This window comes from Chiloscyllium plagiosum, unplaced genomic scaffold (genome assembly GCF_037043375.1).
Source record: "Chiloscyllium plagiosum isolate Xiang-an unplaced genomic scaffold, Cpla_swu_hap1 HiC_scaffold_24, whole genome shotgun sequence".
In the NCBI taxonomy this organism is placed as follows: domain Eukaryota; kingdom Metazoa; phylum Chordata; class Chondrichthyes; order Orectolobiformes; family Hemiscylliidae; genus Chiloscyllium; species Chiloscyllium plagiosum.
This window is the reverse complement of record NW_028270162.1, coordinates 40,816,394-40,842,443: the sequence shown is the minus strand read 5'-3', so window position 1 is coordinate 40,842,443 and position 26,050 is coordinate 40,816,394. Positions and strand designations below refer to the sequence as shown.

General features: G+C 37.5%; 1 protein-coding gene across 2 annotated transcripts in view; it reads left to right on the top strand.

Annotated features, from left to right (window-relative positions):
* Positions 1-26,050, top strand: part of LOC122562734 (mediator of RNA polymerase II transcription subunit 13-like) — a 237,283-nt gene that overhangs the window by 167,528 nt on the left and 43,705 nt on the right. The window contains exons 8-13 of one of the 2 annotated variants that reach the window (XM_043715858.2): positions 5,177-5,336; positions 10,255-10,356; positions 12,460-13,194; positions 15,907-16,144; positions 20,828-20,930; positions 21,052-21,173. In XM_043715858.2, coding sequence (XP_043571793.1) covers positions 5,177-5,336; positions 10,255-10,356; positions 12,460-13,194; positions 15,907-16,144; positions 20,828-20,930; positions 21,052-21,173 — 1,460 coding nt within the window. Of the gene's footprint in view, positions 1-5,173; positions 5,337-10,254; positions 10,357-12,459; positions 13,195-15,906; positions 16,145-20,827; positions 20,931-21,051; positions 21,174-26,050 lie in introns of both variants that reach the window. The other variant, XM_043715857.2, reaches the window with a different exon arrangement.

The window sequence follows — 26,050 nt, the reverse complement described above, 5'->3', positions numbered from 1 at the left end:
TTCTCTTCTTAAAACAAAATGAGGAAATTTATCTGTTTTTAAATCATCATCCAATTCCATAAATAAAACCTGGGATTTGTAGAGTTGCAGGAAGATTTTCTGTTTACTATTTATGTATTTTTCTTTGATAGGAACAGGAATGGCCCGTTAGGTCTGATCCACCATTCTAAACCATGGCAGATCATGTCTTCAGTGTCAATTTTGGGATTATTTTCATATTTCTTCATGTCAATAGTCTCCAGAAATCTATCCATTTCTGTCTTGAATCTGCTCAATGGTTGTGCCTCCATAGCCCCATGGGGTAGAGAATTCCAAAGATTTGCAGCCTTCAGTGAAGAAATTGCACTGTGTTAAATTATCTCCCCCTTATCCTGAGGTTAGGTCCTCAATTTTAAGAGGCACAGCTAAGGCAAACAGCCTATCTAGATCCGCACTGTCATGCCCAGCATGAATTTTGTAAATTTCAATGAAACATCGCATTCTACCCAAGACAGATTTCTCAACCTCAAGACAGTCCTGTCACCTCAGGGAGTAACTTGTTGACCCTTTGTAAAAATCTCACCACATCAGGGTATAGTCCAACAGGTTTATTTGGAAGCACTAGCTTTCGGAGCACTGCTCCTTCAGGTGTTGAACCCTTGTTGCATTCCCCCTGGCAAGGATATATTTCTTTCGGCAAGGAAACAAAAAGTGTACACAATACTCCAGGTGAGGTATCATCAAGGCTGTGTGCAGTAAGACATCTTTGCTTCTGTACTCATTTCCTTGAAATGAATGCCAAAATACTATTTGCCTTTCTAGTTGCTTGTTGCACTTGTATATTAACTTTTAATGGCTCATGGACAAGGGTACTGAGATCATTTTGGACACTTGTACTTCCCAGTCTTCCACCACTAAATAAATATTCAGCTTTTCTGTTTCCTTGATCAAAATAGAGATCTGTCACACTTACTTACATTATATTTCATGTACCATATTCTGTCATTCATTTAACCTTGTCCAAGTCCCCCTGAAGCTACCTTGAACCCTCCTCACAATTTGCTTTTCCTTAACAAAGATAAATGTTAGCCCATAACAGCTGGGGATAGGAGAATTTATAGTGGCAATTCATAGTTTGATATCATAAAATGTGGAAATATTATTTTTGATCCCCATATGTAAATCATTTACAAAGATTGGAACTGTTGTGGATCTAACACTGAGGCTTATTATATGCCTCCAGTAACAGTAAACATCATAAGAATGATATGTTTATTCTCTCATTTGATTTCTCTTCGCCAGTTTTCAATCCATGTATATTCCTTCAAATCTCTCGAGGGACTTTATACAGCAAAAAACATCCTTCAAAAAAAATTGTCAAACATTATTTCCCTTTAAATCCATGTTAATTCCACCTATCGTTTGCTGTTATTTTCCAAAAGTACTATTATAAAGTTCTTTATAACAGATTCTAACACTTCATCTATGGATGGCATGCTAACCAGCCTTTTGTCCTCCAATATTCTTTTTCCTGTCCTTGAGTAGTGAGGTATTTGCAACCTACTAGTCAGCAGAAACATTTCTAGAAACTGTAAAATTATGCAAAATGAACTCCAATGCATTCACCATCCCTTTTTCTACTTCCTTCAAAACTCTGGGGTGATGGCAATCTGACCCAGGAAATTTATCAACCGAAATTTCATCAGCTAATTTTTCAAATGCTCCCTATTTACAAATATTAATTTTTCTTAGCTTTTCAGTTGCGCACATTCCTTGGTCATCTGGTATATTTGAGAGATGCAATGCATTTAAGTTTCTCCACCATTTCCCTGTTTGCAACTATAAATTCTCCTGTCCCTAGTTCTTGTAGGCCAACATTTATCTTTGTTAAACATTTTCCTCTCACATTGATAGAAACTTTTGCAATCTGCCTTTATGTTCCTCACTAGCTTGCATTCATGTTCTCTCTTCCCCTTCCTTATCAGTTTCTTGGCTGTTATTGCTGGGTCATGAATTGTTCCCATCTTTAGCCTCATCACTATTTCTGGCATTCTTATAATCAACTTCCTTTGATCTGATGTAATCTTTCACTTATTTTAGGTAACTTAACATCGGAGTTTTCATGTCTAGGGTCAAGGTGCTTAATTATTTTTAGAACTCGAATTATTAATTTAGATATGCGTGTGCCTAAGGAAACTTACGGAATGTGCTCAATTTAGGTACATTGTTTTGAAATTTAGATTGAAGTTAACTCTACTCTGCTTCAGCAATCTGATTCATCTGTTGAAAAGAATTAACAATTTCTCCATTTGTCACTTGGAATTTGACACTCCCTGATTAAGATTTGTTACCTTTTTTGTGTGTGGTACTTCTATTTGTACACTCAGCTTTTATTGACTACCAAAACCTTTTGATATGGCATGTTATTAAATATCTTCTGTAAGACTAAGTGCATTGCATTCACTATAACCACTTTAGCCATGTCATTTACTCAAAGACCTCCAATAAATTGGTTACTTATGATTTCTCTTTTGCAAAACCACCCTGACTCTGCCTGATTATCTTGAACTATTCTGTGTGTCCTGCTGTAATGGCTTTAGTAATGAATTTTAACATCTTTCTTACAGTAAATGTTATGTCAACAGGTCTGTAGTTTCCAGCTTTCTGTCTCTCAACTTTAGAAGAAATGTGTTGATTCAGTTTAAAGGAATGGGCGGCACGGTGGTTAGCACTACTGCCTCACAGTGCCACAGACCCGGGTTCAATTCCCGCCTTTGTGCAAACTCCACACAAACAGTTGCCTTTCTCCCTATGCTAAATTGCCCGTAGTGTTAGGTGAAGGGGTAAATGTAGGGTAATGGGTCTGGGTGGGTTGCTCTTCGGAGGGTCGGTGTGGACTACTTGGGCCGAAGGGCCTGTTTTCACACTAAGTAATCTAATCAATCAAATATACAAAATTTTGGAAAATTAAACCCAATACATCAGTTATTTCTAGTTGTTTCCTTTAAGACCCTAGAATAAATTCCATTAGGACCCAAGAATCTGCAGCTCCAACAATTTACTCTTACCACTTCTCTGGTAATGTTTAGTTTTCCAGAGTTTGTTCCCCTCTTCCATTTCCTGATTTAAAGCTATTTCTGGGATGTTACCTGTACCCTCTAAAGCGAAGCAGATGCAATATACCTCTACATCGCCTTATTTTCCATTATTTATTTCCCACATATGCTTTCGTGCTCCCTTTTTATAATATCCATAGAAACTCTGATCTCCTTTCTATATTTATAGCTGTCTTTCACTAATGTTTCCCTCATTAATCTTTGTCATTCTTGGCAGTTTTCTGTATTTTGTAAATGGTCTGATTTACCACCCATCTTTCTGCAAATATATGCCTTTTCTTTAAGTTTGATACAATCTTTACCTTTTATTTAATTAACCATAGGTGTAGATCTTCCCATAGGGACTTTTCCTCTTTGTTAGAATGTATCTATTGAGTATCCTGAAGTAAGTGTGTTTACGACTACATGTGTTGTGACCTGTCCCTTAAGCAAAGTTTTCATTACACTTCAGTTCTATTTTTATGTTTTTGTATTGCCCTTATTTGATATTAAAGTATTAGACTCTGACTCTCTGTTCAATCCCTCAAACTGGACTAAATTTCGATCATAATATGATAATTACCACATAGGAGTGTCTTCACTATGAGGAAATTAATTAATTCCATTTTTTTTGCACAGTGCTAGATCTGGCTTGGTTTCTGAACAACTCCAGAATTTCCTATTTTCAGAATCTTTCCCAAAACATGCTGTAAATTCTTCAACTCAGCTACCTTTACACAAATGATTTTTCTAAACTCTAGGTAGATTAAAATCTGCTATGATTAACACCGTATATTTGTGACATGCTTTCACTGTTTTTCTTTAATCCATCCAACCATATATTTATTCTATCATTTCTACAAGTGACTTAATTACCTTTATCATTTCCTGGTTTACCATTTGCGAATTCTATGCTAAGATTGACTGCTTAACCTACTACATGACATAGCTGTTAGTGTATGTCAGGCATCTCCTGATGCGATGGCAGAATGAAATGAATATTATTAAAGTGAAATTAATAACAGTGTTGCCACTACTCTCCAAAGTTGCCTGCACTTTGAAGGCAGTGGTGAGTGTCATCACTCTGCTCTCAACAAAAGTTATGCAAACCAATGGCTTAAATTTTATGATTAAGAATTAGAGGTTTCCCTTTTCGGGCAGAGATAAGAATATTTTCTCTGAGGGTTGAGACTTTGGAACTGTCTGCATCAAGAGGTGGTGTGCATTGAATATTAGTAAGACGGACATAGCTATGGTCTGGTTAGACAAGGAAACTAATGTTTATTCGGGATGGGTGGGAATGTGGAATTCAAAATGCAAACAGATCAACCATATTCTGTGTGAATGATGGAGCTTGGAACAAATGACTTCTGTTTCTTATTCATGAATTGTGAAAATTCATAAAATGTGCAACTATTCTAGAGTAAATTAGTCATAGGGAAAAATCTCAGAAAAGAACATTCTGGTTGAGGTGAGTAATATTAACTTCATACTGAAAATTGCCTATCAAGTTCAAAACTATTACAACACTACAAGAAACAAAAGTACGTGTCATATTCATGATAATTGGATAGAAGTATGTTGTGTACACTGCAATAGGATGGCTGATACACTGAATGGCCTGATTAAGAAAGATCTTTGGAAATTCTGAAGTCATCTGCCCTTTTTAATGTACCACATTGGTTGTCAGGAACTCGTTCAACCAAATTTGCCAAAAAAAAACCCTTGTGGACTACTTAAACTTCATTACCTTCTCTTAATGCTATGGTACGTGATGAGGTTAATTTCTGGGGAATGTAATGTTGCAATATGTAAAATTCCACAACATGTCCTTGAGTTTAAGAAGCTTAGTAAAATTATTCTTGATTTAAAAACTTTCTCTGAATATTGAAAGCAAAATATATTTTACAGTAAGTGGAGAAGTTTGGCAAGTTCCACTTTTAAATTATTTTTAGACTTCTCATTTAGGAAAAGTGTTTATTTCCTGTTATCTTGACGGGGGTTTTATCATTGAATAGATACAATACCTTTAACTGAAGTCAGTCTGAGGATTATTATTTGGATGCTGTCAGGACTTTCCATGTTTGCTTTTTGTAAAGCAGGTGATGGGATTGCACCGACTGTGACTGGTCAAATGAGTGGACAAGAAGGAGTGGCAACTGCATCAAGCCCAAAACACACTGGTCGAATTCCTCAGAAAGTAACCAATCAGATGGTTCAGAATGTCTGGAAAGAATGCAATGTGAACAAAACACAACTGAAGTAAGTTTAACTCAGCACGATGTGCCACAAAATGGTAAAATGTTAGGTATGCACAATTCTGTTAGCAGGCAGAAATTCCTGTATACTTATACCCTCGTGGAGTCATACAGCATACAAGCAGACCCTTTGGTCCGACTTGTCTGTGCTGACCAGACATCCCAATCTGACCTAGTCCCACTTGCCAATATTTGGCCCATATTCCCCAAACCCCTTCCTATTCACATACTCATCCAGATACCTTTTAAGTGTTGTAATTGTACCAGTCTCCTCCACTTCATTTGGCAGCTTGTTCCAAACACGCACCACCCCCTGTGTGAAAAAGTTACCTCTCAGGTCCTTTTTAAATCTTGCCCCTATCACCATAAACCCATGCCCTCTAGTTTTGGACTCACCCACCGTAGGAAAAAAGAACTTGACTGTATGACATGTTTATGCTCCTCATCTTATTAAACTCTATTGGTCATACCTCAGCTTCTGATTCTCCAAAGAAAAAAATGCTCCAGCCTATTCAGCCTCTCCCTTTAACTTGAACCCTTCAATCCTGGCAGCATCATTGTAAATTTTTTTCTGTACTGTCTCAAGTTCAACAACCTCAATCCTGTAAAGGGACGATCAGCAGTGAATGCAATATTCTAAAAATGGCATCACTAATGTCCTATACAGCTGCAACATGATGACACAACTCCTGTACTCTCAATTCTAACCAGTGAAGGCAGGCATTTCAAACACTGCTTTCACTACCCTGTCTACCAGCAGCTTCACTTTAAAGGAAATTTGTACCTGCATCTCCAGGTCTCTTTGTTTGGTAACACTCCCCAGCACCCTATCATTAAGTGTATAAGTCCTGAACTGGTTTGTCATCCCAAAATGCAACACCTCACATTTATCTAAGTTAATCTCTATCTGCCACTCCTCGGCTTATTGGCCCATCTGATAAAGATCCTGTTTGTCTGATCCACTACACCACCTATTTTAGTGTCATCTGCAAAGTTTATGAACCATTCTTCCTGTATTCTCCTCTAAATCATTTTATTTAAATTACAAAAAGCCAATGGACCAGCACCAATCCTTGTGGCACACCATTGGTTACAAGCCTCCAACCCAAAAAGCAATGCTCTACCATTACTGTTTTGTCTTCTGCCTTCAAGCAAATTTTGTATCCAGTTGGATAGCTTCCCAATCCCACGTGATCCTACGTTATTAACCAGTCTACCATGCAGAACCTTGTCGAGCACTTTACTAAAAACTGCATAACGTGTGCCACTCTGACATCAACCTTTCCTGTCATCTGTTCAAAAAAAAACTCAATCGAGTTAGCGAGGCATGATTTCCCATGCACAGTTGATTCTCCCTCATTAGCCCTTGTCTTTCCACATGCTCGTAAATCCTGTCCCTCAGAATTGCCTCCAATAATTTATCCACCACCGGCGTAAGGCTCACCAATCTGTGGTTGTCTGGCTTTTCCTTAGTCTTTTTAAAAAAATACTGGCACCACATTAGCCGACCTCTAGTCTTCCGGCACCATACTTGTGGCTGTCGATGATACAAGTATGTCATTAAGGGACCCAGTAACCCCTTCCCTTGCTGAGGTGTGCAGTCAGGATACAAATTACATAGGTGACTTCAAAAATGGCTGAATTTACACATTGAGTTTTACACACAAATTAGAGGCAACTTTATTGTATTATACTGTTTTAATGTGAATCTGTCCACTGTTGTACGTGTCCACCCCAACTTAGCCCTACAAACAAGTTTACTGCAATTTCTGATTATCAGAGACTGTCCAAGTTAAGACTAGAGAATTAGGTCAAACCAGAAGGAGATAAATAGTGTCTTTTAATGTCAGATGTCAGAAAAAAATTGATTTTTTTTTCAAAATAATAATAAATGATATTAACTGGCTTCCTATGCAAAGGAAGGCCTGTGGGTTTTTGTCATTATGTTTTGGAACTTTGACCAACTTTAGTTTAACTCAATAGTTTAACTAATGCTCTTGTAGTTGTTATAACTCTTGCCCCTCTTTTGATTAATTTAGAGCTAGCCTTCTCCCTAACAGCATCTTTGAAATCACCGTAAAGTACTTGTTAATTATCCATGTTAAAGAATTTTTATTCTGGACTTCATGTGTGTTACTTTGTTCCATTTCAAGGTTTACAAATCAATTCATCAACAGTTGCAGAAAGATCATAGTAAAATGATAATGCCCATTGTTGACATCTAATTGGAGGTATCATCGAACGTCTGTAGAATGGATCAATAATATTAAGATCAGGAGCAATATGCTACTGTGTTAGTTGGATGTGCCCTATATATTAGCCCATTGTAGTTAAGTAAACCAGAGTATAAGTTTTAGTTTCACACCATCATGCGGTACTGTTAAATTTAATAAGAAAGCATACTGTTAACATGTAACATTGTACAGATGGTAACATTGTTTTTGTGACTATTTCATCAACATGTTCTGCATTTGCACCAGTGACAGTAAACTCATTTGGAGAAAAGATTCAATACCAGTGCTTGCAACCTAGAGAAATGACAAGATCTAGAAGAACTTCTATCTTTTTTTTTCTGATATTCTTTTTGTGTACTTATTTCATGCAAAGGTGAAATCCTATTTTAATAGTAATCTTTATAGGGTTAAAGGTCAAATGACTCCTGAGCAATAAGGTGGAATAAATGGACATCATGGGACTTTACTGTCAGAAGCCTTCGAGCTCACAAATGTCTGTCTGTATATATATCTTTTGAGAGTCTATAATTAAATCTGTTTCCTTGATCAGCAAGTCTGAAGTCTTCGTGGTTGTTGCTGCTCACTCCAATATATTTGCAGTATGTTTTGCACAGTACATTATTGCAGTCTTTCAATTCTTCAAAAAATCTCACTGATGTACCAAGATAGAATGAGATAATAGGTACATGGACAAAAGGATACAATTCAAGTCAGTCTAAAAGACCCTTAAGAATCATGTGCAAGGTAAACCTTGTTACTGATTTTACAATTAGCTTTTTTGTCCTAGAATTTGTATCTCACAATGTCTGCTCACCATGTATTCCAGGTTGTATCAATTCACTGTGAAAACAAAGACTTTTACTCATCATGCCTTTTTTCTTTAAATCTGTGCCCTCTGTTCTTGGTTGTTAAACAATACTTCTACCAAATCATCCTTTCTGTAAGGAAAACAGTCCTAACTTATACCATCCATCTTCATAACTACAGATGGTCATTGCTGAAACCATTTTTTAATCAATCCTTTTTACACCCTCTAATTGTCTTCAGACTATGCAGAACAATAGCCGTATTTAATTTTGTGGTACTAAAACTTAATACCCAACCTCACGCAAACAGTGGCTCTAAAATGATACCAGGGATATGGCTTCACATTTTTGAATCAGATTTTCAAAAAAAACACATTCCTGATGGTTGCTGCAGGCCTGCCAATAGGAACTGATGGTACGAACCTCACAGCTTTGTGGCTTTTGGCAGGCTTTTAAAAAAAATAAAATTTGAATATCAAAGTTGCCCAAAGGTCAGAAGCAGCAGCACAGCAACTGCCTTTCTTTCCCGACACCTGAAGCAGAAATTGTGCTGTTTGTCACTGTTCAACTATGTGATAGGTGCTTAACATCAGTTGCTGATTGTTATGGTTTATTACATTTCACCTATCCCAGCTCACTTTCCTGGAACTCTTTGTCACATCATTCAGCCTAATGTGATCTGAGTATTTGCCAATTTTGTGTGTTTATAAGTTAAAATCCTACATTCTTGACACTTGTGAACAGTTATTTCCCAGGAAAACTAGATAAGCTCATCTAGTCTGAATCTTCACATTTGATCCACACTTAGGCTTCTGTAACATGCACGGGGAGGTAATGGTGAAATGATAATGTCAGTGGACAAATAATGCAGTGGAATATGTTCAGAAAAATCTGGTGTATAAAACTAGCCTCATTAATGATGCCATGAAACTACAAACAGTTGTCATAACCCATCTGGTTCACAAGGCAGGGAAGTTTGCTATGTGACTCCAGAGCCAAAGTATTGTGGTTGATTCTTAATTGACCTTTGAAGTGGCCTCGCAAGCTACTTATTTCAACAGCGATTATGAGTGGGCAACAAATGTCAGCAACACCCACATTCCATGAAAGAATAAAGAAAAAGTGGACAGTCCTAATGATTTCAATTTGGAATAATTACCTAGAGAATATTGCATGCATCTTTGCCTTCACTTATGAAAATTTACTTTAAGCAAAAGATACCAAAATTTCTTATGCCTACAAGAAGAAGCACTCTTAAATTTAGCCGATTTCCATTTCATTAAAGTATATAAATGAGATTAGATTAGATTTCCCGACAGTATGGAAACAGGCCTTTCAGCCCAACAAGTCCACACCAGCCCTCTGAAGAGTAACCCACCCAGACCTAGTCCCCTACCCAAATTTACCCCTGACTCATGCACTTAATGCTATGGGCAATTTAGCATGGCCAATTCACCTAACCTGCACATCTTTGGACTGTGGGAGGAAATAGGAGCACCCAGAGGAAACCCACACAGACACTGTGAGAATGTGCAAACTCCACACAGACAGTTGCCCGAGATGGGAATTGAGCCCAGGTCCGTGGCACTGAGAGGCAACAGTGCTAACCACAGTGTCACCATGCTGCCCTAATTAGATACTTTATATAATTTAATGAAAAGAAAATTAAATTGAAGAATCTCTAATTTTTTAAATTTTAGAAGGCATTTGCCAACAATGCCTGCATTGGTATCAATGGAAGGTAATTTATAAAATGGAAACATTAAATCTTGAACAGCAAAATTTGATCATCCATGTAATAGTGTCTTAAGTTGGGAAGTTGAATATTTTAAGAAGCATGAACAGTGTCACTGACTTGTTTTTTAATACGCATGTATTAAAGAAGACATTCAACTAGTGAAAATTCTGAGGAAGAGATGGCCAGCAATGCTGCTTCCTGGGATTTTACAGAGCCTGGCCAAAGAGTGAATTGTTCTTGTTCAAGGTAGGATATTGCTTCATATTTAGCACACATATTTTGTGCATTGCTCTGCTTCTGTGAGTTTGAGGATGGCATTTTGAATATTCTTCATTCCCTGTCCCCAGACTGTCTTGTTGAAGCCGAAGCACCATATAGAAATCTCCAACTGGATAGATGAGGCTGGATTGCACAGCAGATGTTGCTATTCTCCCCTCCCCTCCAAATATTGCAACAATTCTGCTTGTCAAATAATAGCACATTATGAATCGAGTGAAAAATGCTAGTCAAGGTGACTTTCCTCTTCCTTCTTTCTCTTCTCACCTATTCCATCCCCATTCCCAAAATAAAAATTCTCATTCCTAAATCACCACAAGACAGGAATGTCACCCCATTGTGATGTAAGAAGTATCACTTCAGGTAGTTACGTACAGATCTTCGGTAAACTCAGGGTTCCATTCACTATTTCTGGGTGGTAAATTTTCAACTGCTTGTCCCAAGTGTGTTTGTTTTGATTACACCTAAACTGCCAAATATTGCAAAATTTGTACATCACTGTTATGATCATCTTATTCTTTTATAAAATTTAATTTTAGTCTGCCCAACGTAGCTAGACTTGAAATACGAATATTGATGGAGAATGCTGATCAATAGAATTATAGTAATAACATTCAATTTGAAGTAATATTTTGACCTAATCTTGACTAGACCAGGTAAAGTATAAAATATATTTGAAACACTGTAAAGGTTTTGAGCAATGACATGACAAAGAATAACTCTCGGGAGAAATCATTGTAGCATTCACATCTACAATGGCCATTTTCTGAAAGAAAAACTAGCACTAAAATCAATTGACTGTTGTGCTTATATTAAAGATACAGGTTTGATGGTATCAGCCAGTGTTTCACAAGAGAGGGGATTGCAGTTGACTTTTAAAAAACCTGCTTTACTGTGTTCTTCATTTGGGTCAGGTTACCTTCCATTTGCCATGATGCTTTGTTGTAGTTAGCAGCTGAAAATGGTATCCCCCTGCATCTTCTGCCTATTATTTATATAATTTAGTACTATTTTGATCAGCTGTTCAAGAGATTTATCGAAGGACAGCCATCAGTTTTTGGAACTTTTGTATGAAATATGTACTTGAAAAAAAATTCCCAAAATATTTATTTTCATGGTTTTTTTTCCCCCAATCCCTTTCTGACCTTTTGCTACTTGGAACTGCTTCTGAAATTGTTATTTCCTTCCAACATACTTTTCAGGGTTCAAGTACTACTACCCTTATCAAAGAACTCAAGGTGTGGTGCAGAGTGACATCTTTCTCGAATAGAATGCAGGGAGATCTACCTCAGGAGACTTTGTAGTACCATTAACTTTTTGGGAGACAATTTCTTCTCTTGGCCCAAAGTTAATTACATTCATTTGTGTATAAGAAATACTTTTTTTTTAAAAATTCTGTCTTTTAAACTATGCCCTTCACAATTATAAGACAATCCCTTATGCTGTGCAGTTAATTAAATGTTTTGAATGTTCTTCTCTGAAAGAGTGCCTTGTTGTCTCAATGTAAAGGTTCTGAAAGTGCTTTCAAGATTCTGCCACACTCTTGGTACAGTCCTGGAGTTTAGCTTTTGTTTGTGCTCCAGTGCTGGAGTGAGTCTTTAACCCACAGTCTTCTGCCCAATGACAATAGTGTTGCCAACTCTGCTAATAAATCCATCTCCACTGCTGTATGTCAGACATAGTGTTAAATAACATAATTGTCCAACATAGTCAGAGAACATTTTGTCTGTACAATATTCGTACTGTGGATCATCAATTTTCTTTCAGCTTCAGCCACTTTGCAGCGTTGATATTGGTGCAGACTCTACAATGTAATCAATCCTAATTTTTGTTTTGCAATTTTTGGTATTGCTGTTTCAATATGGGGTTTAAATAAATGAGATTAACTGTATGTTATTAATGCAATTTTTCTGTAATAGTTGGAAAAAGTATTTTGACTTTTCAAAGGAAGTTTTCATCAGTGTTAGTCTCTCAATTATGTCTGACACACTGCTACACATAGTCATGTTTGAAGTTTTGCATTATTTATTCCATTGTTGTCAAATATGACCTCTGACTATTGGTATTTTTCAGGCAAAAGCTTCTAAAACAGCGAAGTACAACGGGCGCAAACCGCCCTCCACCCATCTCTCAGCCTGGCTTTAATGCTGGTCTCCCTTCCGCTTCTTCTTTGCCATCATCTGCGTCTTCTAAGCACAAAACAAATGAGAAGCAGGAAAAGGGAGATAAGCAGCAGAAGCGACCTATGACTCCATTTCATCATCGGCCTTCGTTAACTGATGAGCTTTGCATGGAGCAAGATCCAACAGGACAGAAGCTTGGATTAGTTGGTATTGATGTCTCCTTGGAAATGCACAGCAGCAGGAAGTATGGCAAGCCAGCATCTGGACATCCAGGAAACCAGAGCAAGCCACTAAATTTGAATCCTATGGATTCTCCACATTCTCCCATCTCTCCACTTCCACCAACGCTCAGCCCCCAACCTAGAGGTCCAGAAGCAGAAGGTTTGGAAGGTGCTCCGGAGCCCATTAATCCATTACTATATAGTAATGGTCTAGAACTTCAGGCGATCCCCAGCCTTGATGATAAGACTGGGCTTTTATCACAAAGACTACCACCAGTGCCGGAGGTCAGCGAGACTACTCTATATAGTGGTATCACTGCACAAAATTTGGAGTCATCGGACAGAATCTCATGGCAGTGTTATAAGACTCCAACCCATGTAGAGGGAGAGTTCAGGCCACCAGAACTGCACTGTGACAGATGTGACAACAAAATTGATAATCCAGATGGTTCAGCACTAAGACGGTAATATTTGTGGTATATTGTTTCTTTTGTTTATTCAGCTTGTTTCTTTATTGCATCCAAGTTTTTCAGTTGATCCATTGAAATTTGATTTGAGGTTATTTTAAATGGAGGTAATCCATGATCTACCCATTTATAGGGGTTCATTTGTTTTAAAACTAAGGTTTAAAGAGTATTTGATGCACTATTTAAAACTACTATTTAACACAAGCTAAATCGAAATCAAAATCAAGATGGAGGCTCAGTGACTGATAAATAGGGCAATGGACCGTTTAGGTGAAATGGTCAGTTGGCATTTGGACTCTGTGAATCAATTTGTGTCTTGCATAATCAAATTGTAAACTTAAGGGCAGTAGACACAAGCAATTTCTCAATTGTCTTCCTGAATCCAACTTTACAGTTGAAATGATACTTAAAATTCAAGTATGGTTTTTTAAAAAAAATTGGATTGCACTGCAGGCTCTGTTGTAGTTAGTTTTTTTTTGTACTTTGGTCACTGATGAAACAGTATCTACATATTTGCACACCACCCAAACCATGAGCATGTGCACGCACCCTAAAACACTTCAATGGTATTGCGTAGTGGACCTTTTCACTTTCTCAAATGCTAAACACTTCGTTAACCAGTACCTGATCAGTTCAAATTCAAAATTTTTACCAATAATTAAGCATATTTACCACATCTTATTTAAAAAAAACTATAAAATGCAAATTGCATTGTTTGGCAATTTGGGCTGTGTAAGTGTTAGGCTGCTTTTCAATAAGTATGTTAGTACTGAATGTTTTGAGTGAATTTGAGAGAGTGCATGTAATATGATTTTGGTTTTCCTTTATTTTTCAAATGTTGTGATGCTGCAAAAGACTATATATTTCATCAAGATTATTTCTGGAAAATAGTGGCTTGAATTTCTCAGAATCTGGAGGATGAATGAAATTTAATGGGAAAACTGAAATGGCATTTAATGGGATAATAACTGAGAAGATTAATGAGAGGAAATTGAATTAGTTACCTTTCTTGTGTAGGAAGTATGCAACAAAAAAAGGGTGAAAATATAAACGAAACCTAGTAAAAGAAAGGTGGAAAAATAGCAAAGGAGAGTGACTACTTAGAGCTGATATGTAAGTGGATATTTTTGAAGAAATGGGATATATATTAGTTCATGAACTACAGTACTAAGGAACAAGGTTACTATGAAAGATCTTACAAAATTTTAAATTATTTGTACAGGTCATTTTCATACTGGTGCCTCAGGTATCATTCAAGGTTCTATTGTTGGACACCACCTAGTTATTTACATGCCATCCCTTGGTGACAGCATCCAAAATAATTCAGGTTTTGCAAGTATGCTGACAACATAAACTCTAGCTTACCAACATCTTGTGCAACTCTTACTGTTGCTAAATTATAAAAGTAATTTAAAATGCACTAGTGCATAATCAGAAGTTTCCTGCAGTTGAACATTGTCCTCTGTTTTTGGCCGCTGTTCCATATTTTGACAAGCTTACTAATTCCATTCCTCTTGTGGCAAGACTCTGAAACTGAACCAATCTGTTCACAACCTTGATAAAGGGCTTATGCCCGAAACGTTGATTCTCCTGCTCCTCGGATGCTGCCTAACCTACTGTGCTTTTCCAGCACCACCCTCTCGACTCTGATCTCCAGCACCTGCAGTTCTCACTTTACATTTGACTCCTGGATGAGCTTCCGAACATTTATTCCAGTGCTGTTTTCACTCCAGTGACATTGACTTTACTACTGTCTGGTTCTTCATCTGCTAAAATCCTCATTCATGCTTATGTTTTCTTTGCACTTGTGTATTCCAGTGCACTGATGGTTGGTCTCCCATGTCCTGCCCTCTAACATAGGCCTTAACCCTCCCTATCTCCTGTACCCCCCCCCCCCCCCCCCCCCCACACAACCGTTCGAGATGACCAAGATCCTTTCATTCTTGTCTCTTGAGTATCCCCAATTTTAATTGCTGTGCAATTGGTGATAATGCCTTCAGCTCCCTCAGTGCTAAGCTCTGGAAATCCCCCTCTGCCTTTTCATCTCTATCTCACCCTCCTGGAAGCTCACCTTTTTAAATCTATCCCTTTGGTCTCGCTTTTGGTCTTCATGCACTTCATATTTGGCTTGGTGTCATATTTTGTAATAATTTAGTGAACTTCTCAAAATGGTTTATTATGTTAAATATATTGTGTAATCTCAGGGCAGGCATGGTGTCTCAGTGGTTAGCACTGCTGCCTTTCAGCACCAGGGACCCGATTCCAGCCTCAGATGACTGTGTGAAGTTTGCACATTCTTCCTGTGTCGACATAGGTTTCCTCCGGGTGCTCTGTCTTCCTCCCGTACTCCAAAGATGTGCAGGTTAGGTAATTGGTCTTGCTAAATTACCCACAGTCTTCAGGGATGTGTAGGCTAGGCGCATTCGTCAGGGGAAATGTAAAGTAATAGGGTAGGAGAAAGGGTCTGGGTGGGAGACCCTTCAGAGGATCGGTGTGGACTCGTTGGGCCAAATGGCCTGTTTCCCCACTGTAGGGATTCTATGATGAGAAAACTTGGTGATCTTTGCATTTTATATTTCCAGTTTAATCCCTCCAAATTGCCTTTTCAACCCCTTTTCTAAGCTGCTCATAATCTTTACTGATGTTGACTGAGTTGTTTATTTCCAATATTTTCTGCTTTTCACGTAAAATTCTTTGCTTCACTTTTAGACTTCTAGCACAGCCTCATAAACGATTCAAAGTTTCAGAAGAAAGAATACAAATGCAAATCCAGGAAATGAATTATCTGGATCCAACTAGACTTATCCAGCAGCATAATGAAGGTCCTGGAGAACTTAATGACCCTTACACTTTTGTGGATGGTGATATTGAATACAGCTTCACTTCAATTAAGAAGTCAAAACTTGGATCTGAGAAAGATACATCAAAGAAATCTCAACCGAACAAGGTAACATTTTAAAATCATTATGTAATAATGCTTGCAGGTGTGCATCCTATCTTGAGATGCATTTTCATCATTTTTTTTTTGTTCATGGTTGGACTGTTTATATCAACGTTATGAAAGATGGAACATTGATTAAAAGCAGATGGTTCCCGAACGTTTGCCATTATATCACAGTGGGGACAATTATTAACTTCGAAGGAAGATTTAGAATCTTATTTCAGTGCTATAATTTATTTTCCTTTGAATGTATTTTTACTATTTTATGTATCCGAGCCAAACACCAAAAACTTTCATCAGTACAATATTGTTCTCAAATTTGGCACATCAGCGTGTTTCCATATTGTGGAAATTCTTTTAAACCTCGAGACATAAATAATTCTGAGACTGAGTGATTAAGGTTTTTTTTATTCCTAAGGTTCAAAGTATATAGCCGCTAGTGGAAAGGCTAATGAAATATATAGAAATATATTTAAATACAAAATTACATGTAATAATTAAGCAGTTACTTAAAACAAGTTAAAGATGGTGGGACAGGCAGCATTATGGTTTCTCGGTATGTGTGTTCCTGGATACCTGTTTATTTCAGAGCTAATACGTTGTAGCCAGTGTTTAAAGATTTGACTCAGACTTTCAGTTGGAGGCCGAATTGCAGACACTGCATCCTGGAAGGGGAAGTTACCTGGATTTTGTTTGTGCCAGAAGGCAGTCACACCTCTGGGAGTCGGTACTCTGGTAGAGGGATAATAGGGAGCAGTGTATTCAGTGTTCAGTGCAGCACAGAACATGAGTCCTTGCAGTTGTAATGCCTGCCTAGTTCTAGGGTTAAGGACCTTTGCTCAAGACTGGAGAGCTACCTGATGAAGGAGCAGCGCTCTGAAAGCTTGTACTTCCAAATAAACCTTTAGGATGATAACCTGGTGTTGTGTGAATTTTAACTTTGCAGTGGGAAGGGGAGAAACCAATAATTGTGGTCCATGTAGTTACCGGCAATATCGGCAAGATAAAGGAGGAGATTCTGCATAGTCAGCGTGAGGAGCTAGGTGCCAAATTGCATAGTAAAGCCTCAAAGTTCATAAATACAGAAAGAACTGCAGATGCTGTAAATCAGAAACTAAAACAGAAATTTCTAGAAAAATTCAGCAGGTCTGAAGCATCTGTAAAGAGAAATCAGAGTTAACATTTCAGGTCCACTGAGGGTTCTGAGGTCTTCTGTTTTTGTTTCAAAGTTCATTATCTCTACATTATTGTGTGAGCTGCATGCACATTGTCATAGGCAGATTAGGCAGATCAATGTGTGGCTTGAAGACTTGGAAGAAATGGCTTCCTGTTCATGAGACACTTTTGCTGGGAAAAAGTGCGATCTGTACCGATTGGTCAGCTTCCACTTGAACCATGATGTGGGCAATGTTGTTGCCAGCTGCATCACTAAGGAGGTGGGCATGATTTTAAACCGAATGGTGGAGAAGATGTAATATATCAGAGTGCAGTCAAGGATAAAGAGAAGGATATAAATACAGGAAATGATAAACAGCTTATGAATCTGAGTCTGCTAACAAATAGGATTAGAATTTACAAAGCCTCAAATGATAGAGATTTTGTATCTGGATGCAAATAGCATTCGAAATGAAACAGTGTATAATTAAAATGAAGCACGATCTGGTAGTGGTTAGAAACTTGGCTGCAGAATGATCTAAATCTTGAATATTACAGGACATTTGGGAATAACAGGAAATTAAAAGTGGCAGGATGGCTATGTTAGGTAATGATCGTATTAGCACAAAAGACAAGGGTGACCTAAGTTTAAGAAACCAAACTATGGAAATGGTTTGGATAGAATTTAGAAATGCTGAAGTTAGGAAGTCAATTTTGGGAGTGGTGTACTAGCCATAACGCTAACCCCACAGAAGGATGGGCATAAAGTAATAAATAATGAGAGCTTGTCAGAAACTATAATCATGGGGAGATTTTGGGCAAAGTCAAATGCACAATGGAAGCATAAATGAGTTGGCATTTTAGAATGGCACATTTGTAGCTGACTAGTGAACAGGCTATCTTTGACCTGGTATTGTGAAATGAAATCACATTGATTAGTGGTCTTGGTCAAGGTGTCCCAAGTAGCAGTGATTACGGTATGATTGAATTTTACATTGTGATTTGAGTGAAATGCTTTTATAGCTCAAATGCAAGTGGAATGGAAGTTTCAGACTATAGTTATGGTCTTGTTTAAGGCAATGGTTAATTTAAATGTGCATTTAATTTATATTACTAACATTTCGTCTCTAAATAGTCAAAAAATGTCGACTGTATATTGTTAACAATGAAGGACATTTCATAAGGATAAGATCATCTTTGTGTGAAAAGTTGCAGGGATGATTGTGGTTTTAAAAGCCTAAAACCACTTCATTATAAAAAGCTGGCATGCTTAGTTATATTTGAATCTTTCCATTGATTTTACTGAAACATTATTGTCACCTAACAGCTTGATCTATTCAGTGCTGTTATTTTTTAGTTTAGATCTGTGTGCCATTTGATCCATTGGTCAAGTTTCAAATATTTCTTTAAAATGTAGTTGTAAGTTAGTTACTTTTGGGAGGAATTATCTGATTACTTGCCTTCAGCTTTTAAACAGGGCACTCTGTTATGGGGACAATATTATTAAGCTCTGGTTATAGGAAGGATACTATTAAGCCAGCGAGAGTTCAGAAGAGATTTACTTGAACATTATCAGTTATGAAAATTGAGTTATATTGAAAGGCTGGATAGGCTGGTACCTTTTTCACTGGAGTGTAGGAAGTTCAGAGGTGACCTGATAGATATTTATAATATTGTGAGGCATATGGTTAGGGTTAATGGTAGGTATCTTTCCCTGAAGGGATGGGTGATTTCAAGATTAGGAGGTGTATTTTTAAGATGAGAGGACAGAGATTTAATGAAGACGTGAGGTGGTTCACGTGTGCAATGAACTTCCTGAGGAAGTGGTGGATTGGGCACAGTTACAATAATGAGAGAGAAATGGATCCAAGGCTATTTTTAAAAATTTAAATAAGGTACTAAAGCAGATCTGGCTAAAATGAATGGGCAAATTAAGTTAATGGGTAGATCAATAGCAAATGTAACTTCTTGTCCTCCTTTTGAACCAAAAAACAAGAATATGTGGGCCAGTTATTTTAACATCACAGGGAAAATATTAAAAGCTTTTATTAATGCATTTGTTAAGTAAAGGCAGACCATCCTTTGAATGTGTTCACCTGTAACAGATTGATGATTACAGAGATAAAAGTGTTTTTAGTTTTAGTTCTTTGGTAATTTACTTAAAATAGAACAGAAAGTAACATTTGAACAGTGTTCAACATCATTTCCAAGAAGCCATGTAACATGAGCTCAGTTGTTAAATGAACTGTTGAGGGAATTAATTGTTCAATGTTTACCAAGTTCAGTTTTATGATGGCTTGAGGCCACTGACAGGTTAAGTTTAGAAAAGAAGTTGTTAAAGCAGCAGAGCAAATTTATGTTTATAGAAGCCTGATGGCTGAGAGAGTTAGCCTGTCTGGCCATGTCAGAGCGGAAAATAAGTCGTGAGCTATTTCAGCAGTCTAGGAATAAAACGGGAACGAGTGAGTTAGTCTGCATTTGTGTGTCTCTGGGAGAATGAGAGCTAATCCTATCTGACGAATGTGCAGAGAGTCAGTTAAGTACAAAGTCTTAAAAGTGAAGATGGGAGTGATACTTGAGTTTGAAAAGGGTATCGCTGGGAAAAGAGTTGAATTTTTCTTTTAGTTGTTTAAGATGGCACTATTCTGAAACATATAAAGTTGCATTTTCTTTTGTGAAATAAATTTGTTATTTTCTTGAAAGAACATTGGCACTGTTATGTGAATATGTTCAGTGACTGACATCACTGGAACCAAATTGCCAAAAACAAACTTATGAACTAATCAGCCTGATTTCCCTCTGGGATCTGACCTATCCTAAAATTCCATTTGCTGGGTTCATAACACCGATGACGTGAACAGGCCAAGGAATAGCAACAACCTTAGATGCAGCTGCAGCATTTTCAGACTTGAAGTTTAAAACCTATATCTTGAAGAGATGTCTGGTGAAACTGTAAATTATTTAGTTTGAAGCTATTAATAGTAATATCAAAATACATTCCAAGTCAAAATAAACTTTTCTGTAACTATCCAGATTGCTTGTGAAACACATTTAGGATTATTTAACAATCCAGTTTTGTGGAAGATATTTCTTTAAATTATCATCTTTTGAAAATAGACCAGTATATTTTGAGATTGCTACCTAATTATTTCACTTGGACTATGACAATCTGATTTTAAAATTGATGAGATGCAACAAAAATTGTTTAAGATCGTGGATAATCCACACAAATTCATTGTGTTGCACATAGTCTTTTTTTTAAAGAATTTGATTTGGAGTCCAGATTATAAATATAAATTAATTGGGTGGAATAGAACTGATTTTTTTTCCCTGAGCCTGTGTTAATTACATTCCAAAAAAAAATGAGTTGGATTGAATGTTTAATCTGAAGCAAGTATGAGGAGAAAAATATTCTGGAGCCTTTAAATCCTGCTTGTCAGATAGAATTTGCAAATTTTTTTCTGTCATTGCATAATTTGTATAATGTTGTAAACAATCTGAAGATATTTCAGGTTATACTGATTTCCTTTTCAGCTCGAAGATGGATTTGGTACAAGGGAAGCTCCATCTAGTCATGCTGCACAGTTGCCTGATGGAAAAGATGCCATGTCTATTTTTAACACTGCTCCAAAATCAGGTATCTGACATTCTTGACATTTTGAAGAGCAGCTGCTGTTTTCAAGAGACACTAATGCAATTTTAACAAAATCCTACAAATCATCTAGTTGGTAAAACTATTAGATTTTTTTTCTCTTTAGAAACACGACAATCTCCAACAGGGCGGATAGTTCCTGCAAGCCTCACACGAGAGACTGACCTAGTGGTATCTTTGAATGACCTGGACAATCTTTTTGACAACTCTGATGATGAGGAAAATGGAGTAAGTGCAATTATATTTGCAGAAGTCAACACAAATTAAACAGTGCATCATATTTGAACATCTATTGCTAATGAGATCTAAATGTCATCAATTTATCTCTGTTGGCTTGATTCAAGAGTTTGGAATGCTGCTTACTCTTAATTTATTGAGCTCCCAAAGATTTAACAATTAAGTGCTACATATGCATATGAATGAAAACATAGACTAATGTAACAATCTAAAAAGCTATGAACACTTTTTTTTGATTTAGTCTCCCAACAAAATATTTTGTCATTTTGTGTTGAGCTTTTAGAACGGAGTTACCCAAAGTAAATTTCTCTCAGGACTAGTTAGTTAAAATTCTTGTTTTAGCCTATATTTCTCAATTCAGAGCATATATATAAAAGCTAATCAGATTGTTTTCATGCCAGTATTTTATTTCTTGCGTGGAACATTCAAATTGTCTTTTTATCTGCACATTTCTAATTTTATGAAGTAATTGAATTGTTTTGAACAGAATTTTGAATAGACTATCAAATCTGATCTCTCTCGATATAGTGGTTATTTGTTTTAATAAAGTTTCATACATCTGAGTTAAGACTTGCCAGTTTTTATGATGGTTTTGCAACTCTAACTTTTATTTTCTACTACGGAAAGTTCCTCCCTTCCCTTCAGGCTGTTTTGATATTCCAATGAAAAGAATTATTTAAAAATGCACGTGTTGTTCTTGGCATTCAAATAATAGATCCAACATCTGGTTTCATTGCTCCAGCATGAAACCTCTAAGGTAGATTCTCTGAAGCAGTTGTTAACAAATCTCCGTGAAAAAGGAATCCTTATTTGAGCCCCAACCGTTCGTGACTCGTGAGCATCAGGAATCCTTGTCCTTTGATGCATATAATCTTCTGCGCTTAAGTGTACCATCTCCTTAATGTTATTGATTTTACAGAGCAACATGGTAAACAAGGATTTACAAATGTAGCGTCAATTCCACCTGTTTGCTTTATTCAAAATGAGCACAAAAAGCTCAAAGTCATGTTTGGATATCTCAATTCACAGATTACAATGCAGATGGAGACCATTTGGCCCATTGTGTGTGCACTGACTCTGATATGGGCATTATTAAGCTTTTTGCCATTTTCCTCTTCCCCATAACCTTGTACATTATTTGTATCCAAGAAATCATCGAATACCCCCTTCACCCTTTGAATGCACCAACTGAACTGCCTCTACCACACTTTATAGCAGTGCATTTCATACTATGACCACTCACTCTGTGAAAAAGTTTATTCTCAACTTGCATTTGGTTCTTTTGCAAATCATTTTTAATCTGTGCCCTCTGTTTTTTATATCCTTATTACAAATTGAAACAGTTCCTCCTGATCTACTCTCTCCAAATCCCTCATGGCTTTGAAAATCTCTATCAGATCTCCTCTTTGTCGTCATCTGTTCAGGAGAATAATCCCAACTGGTTTAATCTATCTTCATAACTGAAATTTTTCATTGCATGAGCCATTCTTGCAAATCACTCCTACATACTCTCCACTGCATTTACATCTTCCTATGCTCTGGTGTCCAAAATTGTAAGTCATCAATGGACACCGCACAACCAGCACCAGCCAGGAATATTCCCTCTCAATTGGGAAATATTTCAGCAGTCCGGGATATTCGGCCTTGGACCTTCAGGTGACCATCCTCTAAGGCAGACTTTGGGACAGGCAACAACACAAAGTGGCCGAGCAGAGGCTGATACCCAAGTTCGGTACCCATGGGGATGGCCTCAACCGGGACCTTGGGTACATGTCGCACTATAGGTGACCCCACTGCACTCTATGTATCTATATGTGTACAAACACACACACACATGTCCATGCAGGCTCTCTTTCAAACACTGTCACATACATACACACTCTCACACACTCACACCCCCACACACATGCCCTCATGCACGCACACACTCTGTGTCCCCTGCACATATACATTATATATATATATATATATATATATATATATAAAAGTTTGTGGGATAAATATGTACTCACAGAATTACAATTTTTTTGCTCAAAAACTGGATAAATCAATGTAAAATTCTGTAAATCCCACTTTAGAAATAAAATCAGTCTGACCTAACATTGGAACTCAAACAGACTTTAATTTCACACCTTCAGTCCATTATCTGAGCTGAGATAGCACCTATTGTTAAAAGCTATCTTGAGAATGTAATTTTAAGAGTTTTTGGGATTTACGTATGGAGGAACCAAAACTAACATGATGACTCTAAAAGGTGAAAAACTTGAACTAAATTTGTTTAATATTATATTCCAATGACGTGCAATCACTTGGTTATAAATTCTGTGTCGTATGATTCTACTCCACAACCACCTGATGAAGAAGCAGCACTTTGAAAGGTAGTGCCTCCAGATAAACCTGTTGCACTATAACCTGGTGTTGTGTGATTTTTAGAATTGTAAATAGTAGGTTAATAAGAGATCTAACTGATGATTTGTACAAGTTCAACGTCTCTCTTTGTCCTTTTGCTCTATGTCCCTATTAATAAAGCTAAAGGTTCTGTATGCTTTACTAATGGCTCTCTCAACCTGGTCTGCCAATTTCAGTGATCTGAGCATATTTACACCCAGGTTCCTCAAAGTCCTACACCCCCATTGGAATTGTACCCCCTGTTTTATATTGTTTGTCCCTCTTCTTTCTATCAAAGTGCATCACCTCACACTTCTCTGCACGCCTTTTTGTTCTACACAGTCTTCCTCACAGTTTTAAATTCTTCCACTCGCAAATTTTAAAATTGTCATCCACAAATTTTAGCATTGTCCCTTACAAACCAAGATCAAGTCCATTAATATATATTAGGTGAATCAACGGTCCCAATACCAGCTACTGGGGTGCTCTGCTGCAAATGTTCCTCTCGCCTGAAAAACGTCTATTCACACTGCACTCTGTTTCTTTTCTTTTAGCTAGTTTTGTAGCTACCTTGCTACTTTCTCTTTTATTTCATAATCTGTAACTTTCACCACAAGCCTGTTTGGCACTGTGTCAGATGCTTTCTGGAAGTTCATGTGCTCCTTATCCACAGTGCTGTCATTATTGAGTTCTTCAAAAAGCTCCAAGTTAGTTAGACATCATTTCCAGGTCAGACATTCATTCTGACTCTTCCCAATCAGCCCAACTTTTTTTTCCTATGTCACTGTTAATGCTCTCCTGAATAATTGTTTCTTGAAGCTACAACACCACCAAAGTTAAACTGACTGGTCCATAATTAGTGTGTTTACAACCATTTTTCAACAAGGCTGGAATATTTGCTATTTTAGACCATAAGACATAGGAACAGAAATTAGGCCATTTGGCTAATTTCCCAGTCTTTCCGCCCTTCACTGTCTCTAAAGAAGACAAAGATAATGGCCAGTGCACCTGCAGCCTTCACTCACTCCCTTTACTTGGATGCATCTCATCCAGGTATGGTGTTTTGTACCAACAGTCAGTCCAATGCAATTTCTGTATCAATTTTTTAAACCCTTCCAGTTGACAGGGTTTTGTTCTCAGTCACTATGGCCTGGTAGTATTTCTCTCCTTGGTAAAACTAAATCTAAAATATTCATTTAATGCCTCAGCCTGCCTGCTACCTGCATGTGTAAAATCCCTTTCTGGTCTCTTATCAGCCCCATTCCTCTTGGTTTCCTTACCAGTTATATGCTCTAAACCTTAAGGCAATCCTTGATGTTGGCTGCCAGACTTTTCACACAATTCCGCTTTGTTTATCTCGTTTGCCTTCTCACTTCCCGTTTCAACCTTCTGTATTCTTCTTGGCTGTCAATTATATTTTCTACCAGACACCTATCATAAGCACTTCTTTCTCTTAATTTCTATTTCCTTTGTCAGCCTGGGAGCTCTGGATTTATATTTCCTGCCTTTGACTTGAGGCAGTATACCCTAACTGTACAGAAACTATCTCCTTTTCAAAGGTAGTCCATTGCAGTGCTACAGTTTTTTCCATCAGTGTCTCATTCTAGTTATTTCTGCCTTGCTCAGACCTCGAGTGACCCTTTTTAAGAACTCACTTGTCCCTTAACGTTAATTCTGATTTCTCTCCACAGATGCTGCCAGACCTGCTGAGCTTTTCCAGCAACCTCTGTTTTTGTTTCTGATTTACAGCATCCACAGTTCTTTCAGTTTTTCTTGTCCCATTGAAGTCAGCGATCTGCTGATTTGTTTTTCTTATTCTGATTGATGTGTATCATTCTCCACCATTATCCTGGTCTTGTTATCGCAATTGCTGTCTTCTAAATATTCCCCCACTGACATTTGATCCACTTGGTCCACCTCATTTTCCAAGAACCAGGTCAAACAGTACATTCTTCTTTTTTGAACTGGGCACAACGTGCTGTAGGAAACTTCCTTGCACACAATCCAGGAACATTTAAAGCCCTTGCTAAAAAAAACCAACAAAACAACCCACAAGGTGCATAATTCCTTCTTTGTACAGTTGCCATCATCTCCAGAACAAATCCAAGTGTCCCAGGAATCTGAAGAGTCCTCTTCTGGCCATGCATTCTCCTATTTCTGTCCTCATTTGAACACTTGGCACTGTGCATGATCCAAAGACTATTGCTTTGAAGTCCTGCTTGCTAACTTTTATACCCACTCCCTTAATTCTGATTGTGGGGCTACATGTCTTTCCCTGTGCACGTCATTATTATTAACCAATACCTCTGGCTGTTCACCCTCTCCAGGAGAATTCTACCAGCTGCTCTGTGACATACTTAATACTGGCACAAGGGAAGCAATGTCACATTCATGGCAACAGAAATACCTGTCTGTCCACTTAACAATTGAATCCTCTATCGCTGTTGCTCTTCCTTTCTACTTCCTTCCCCGCTGTACAG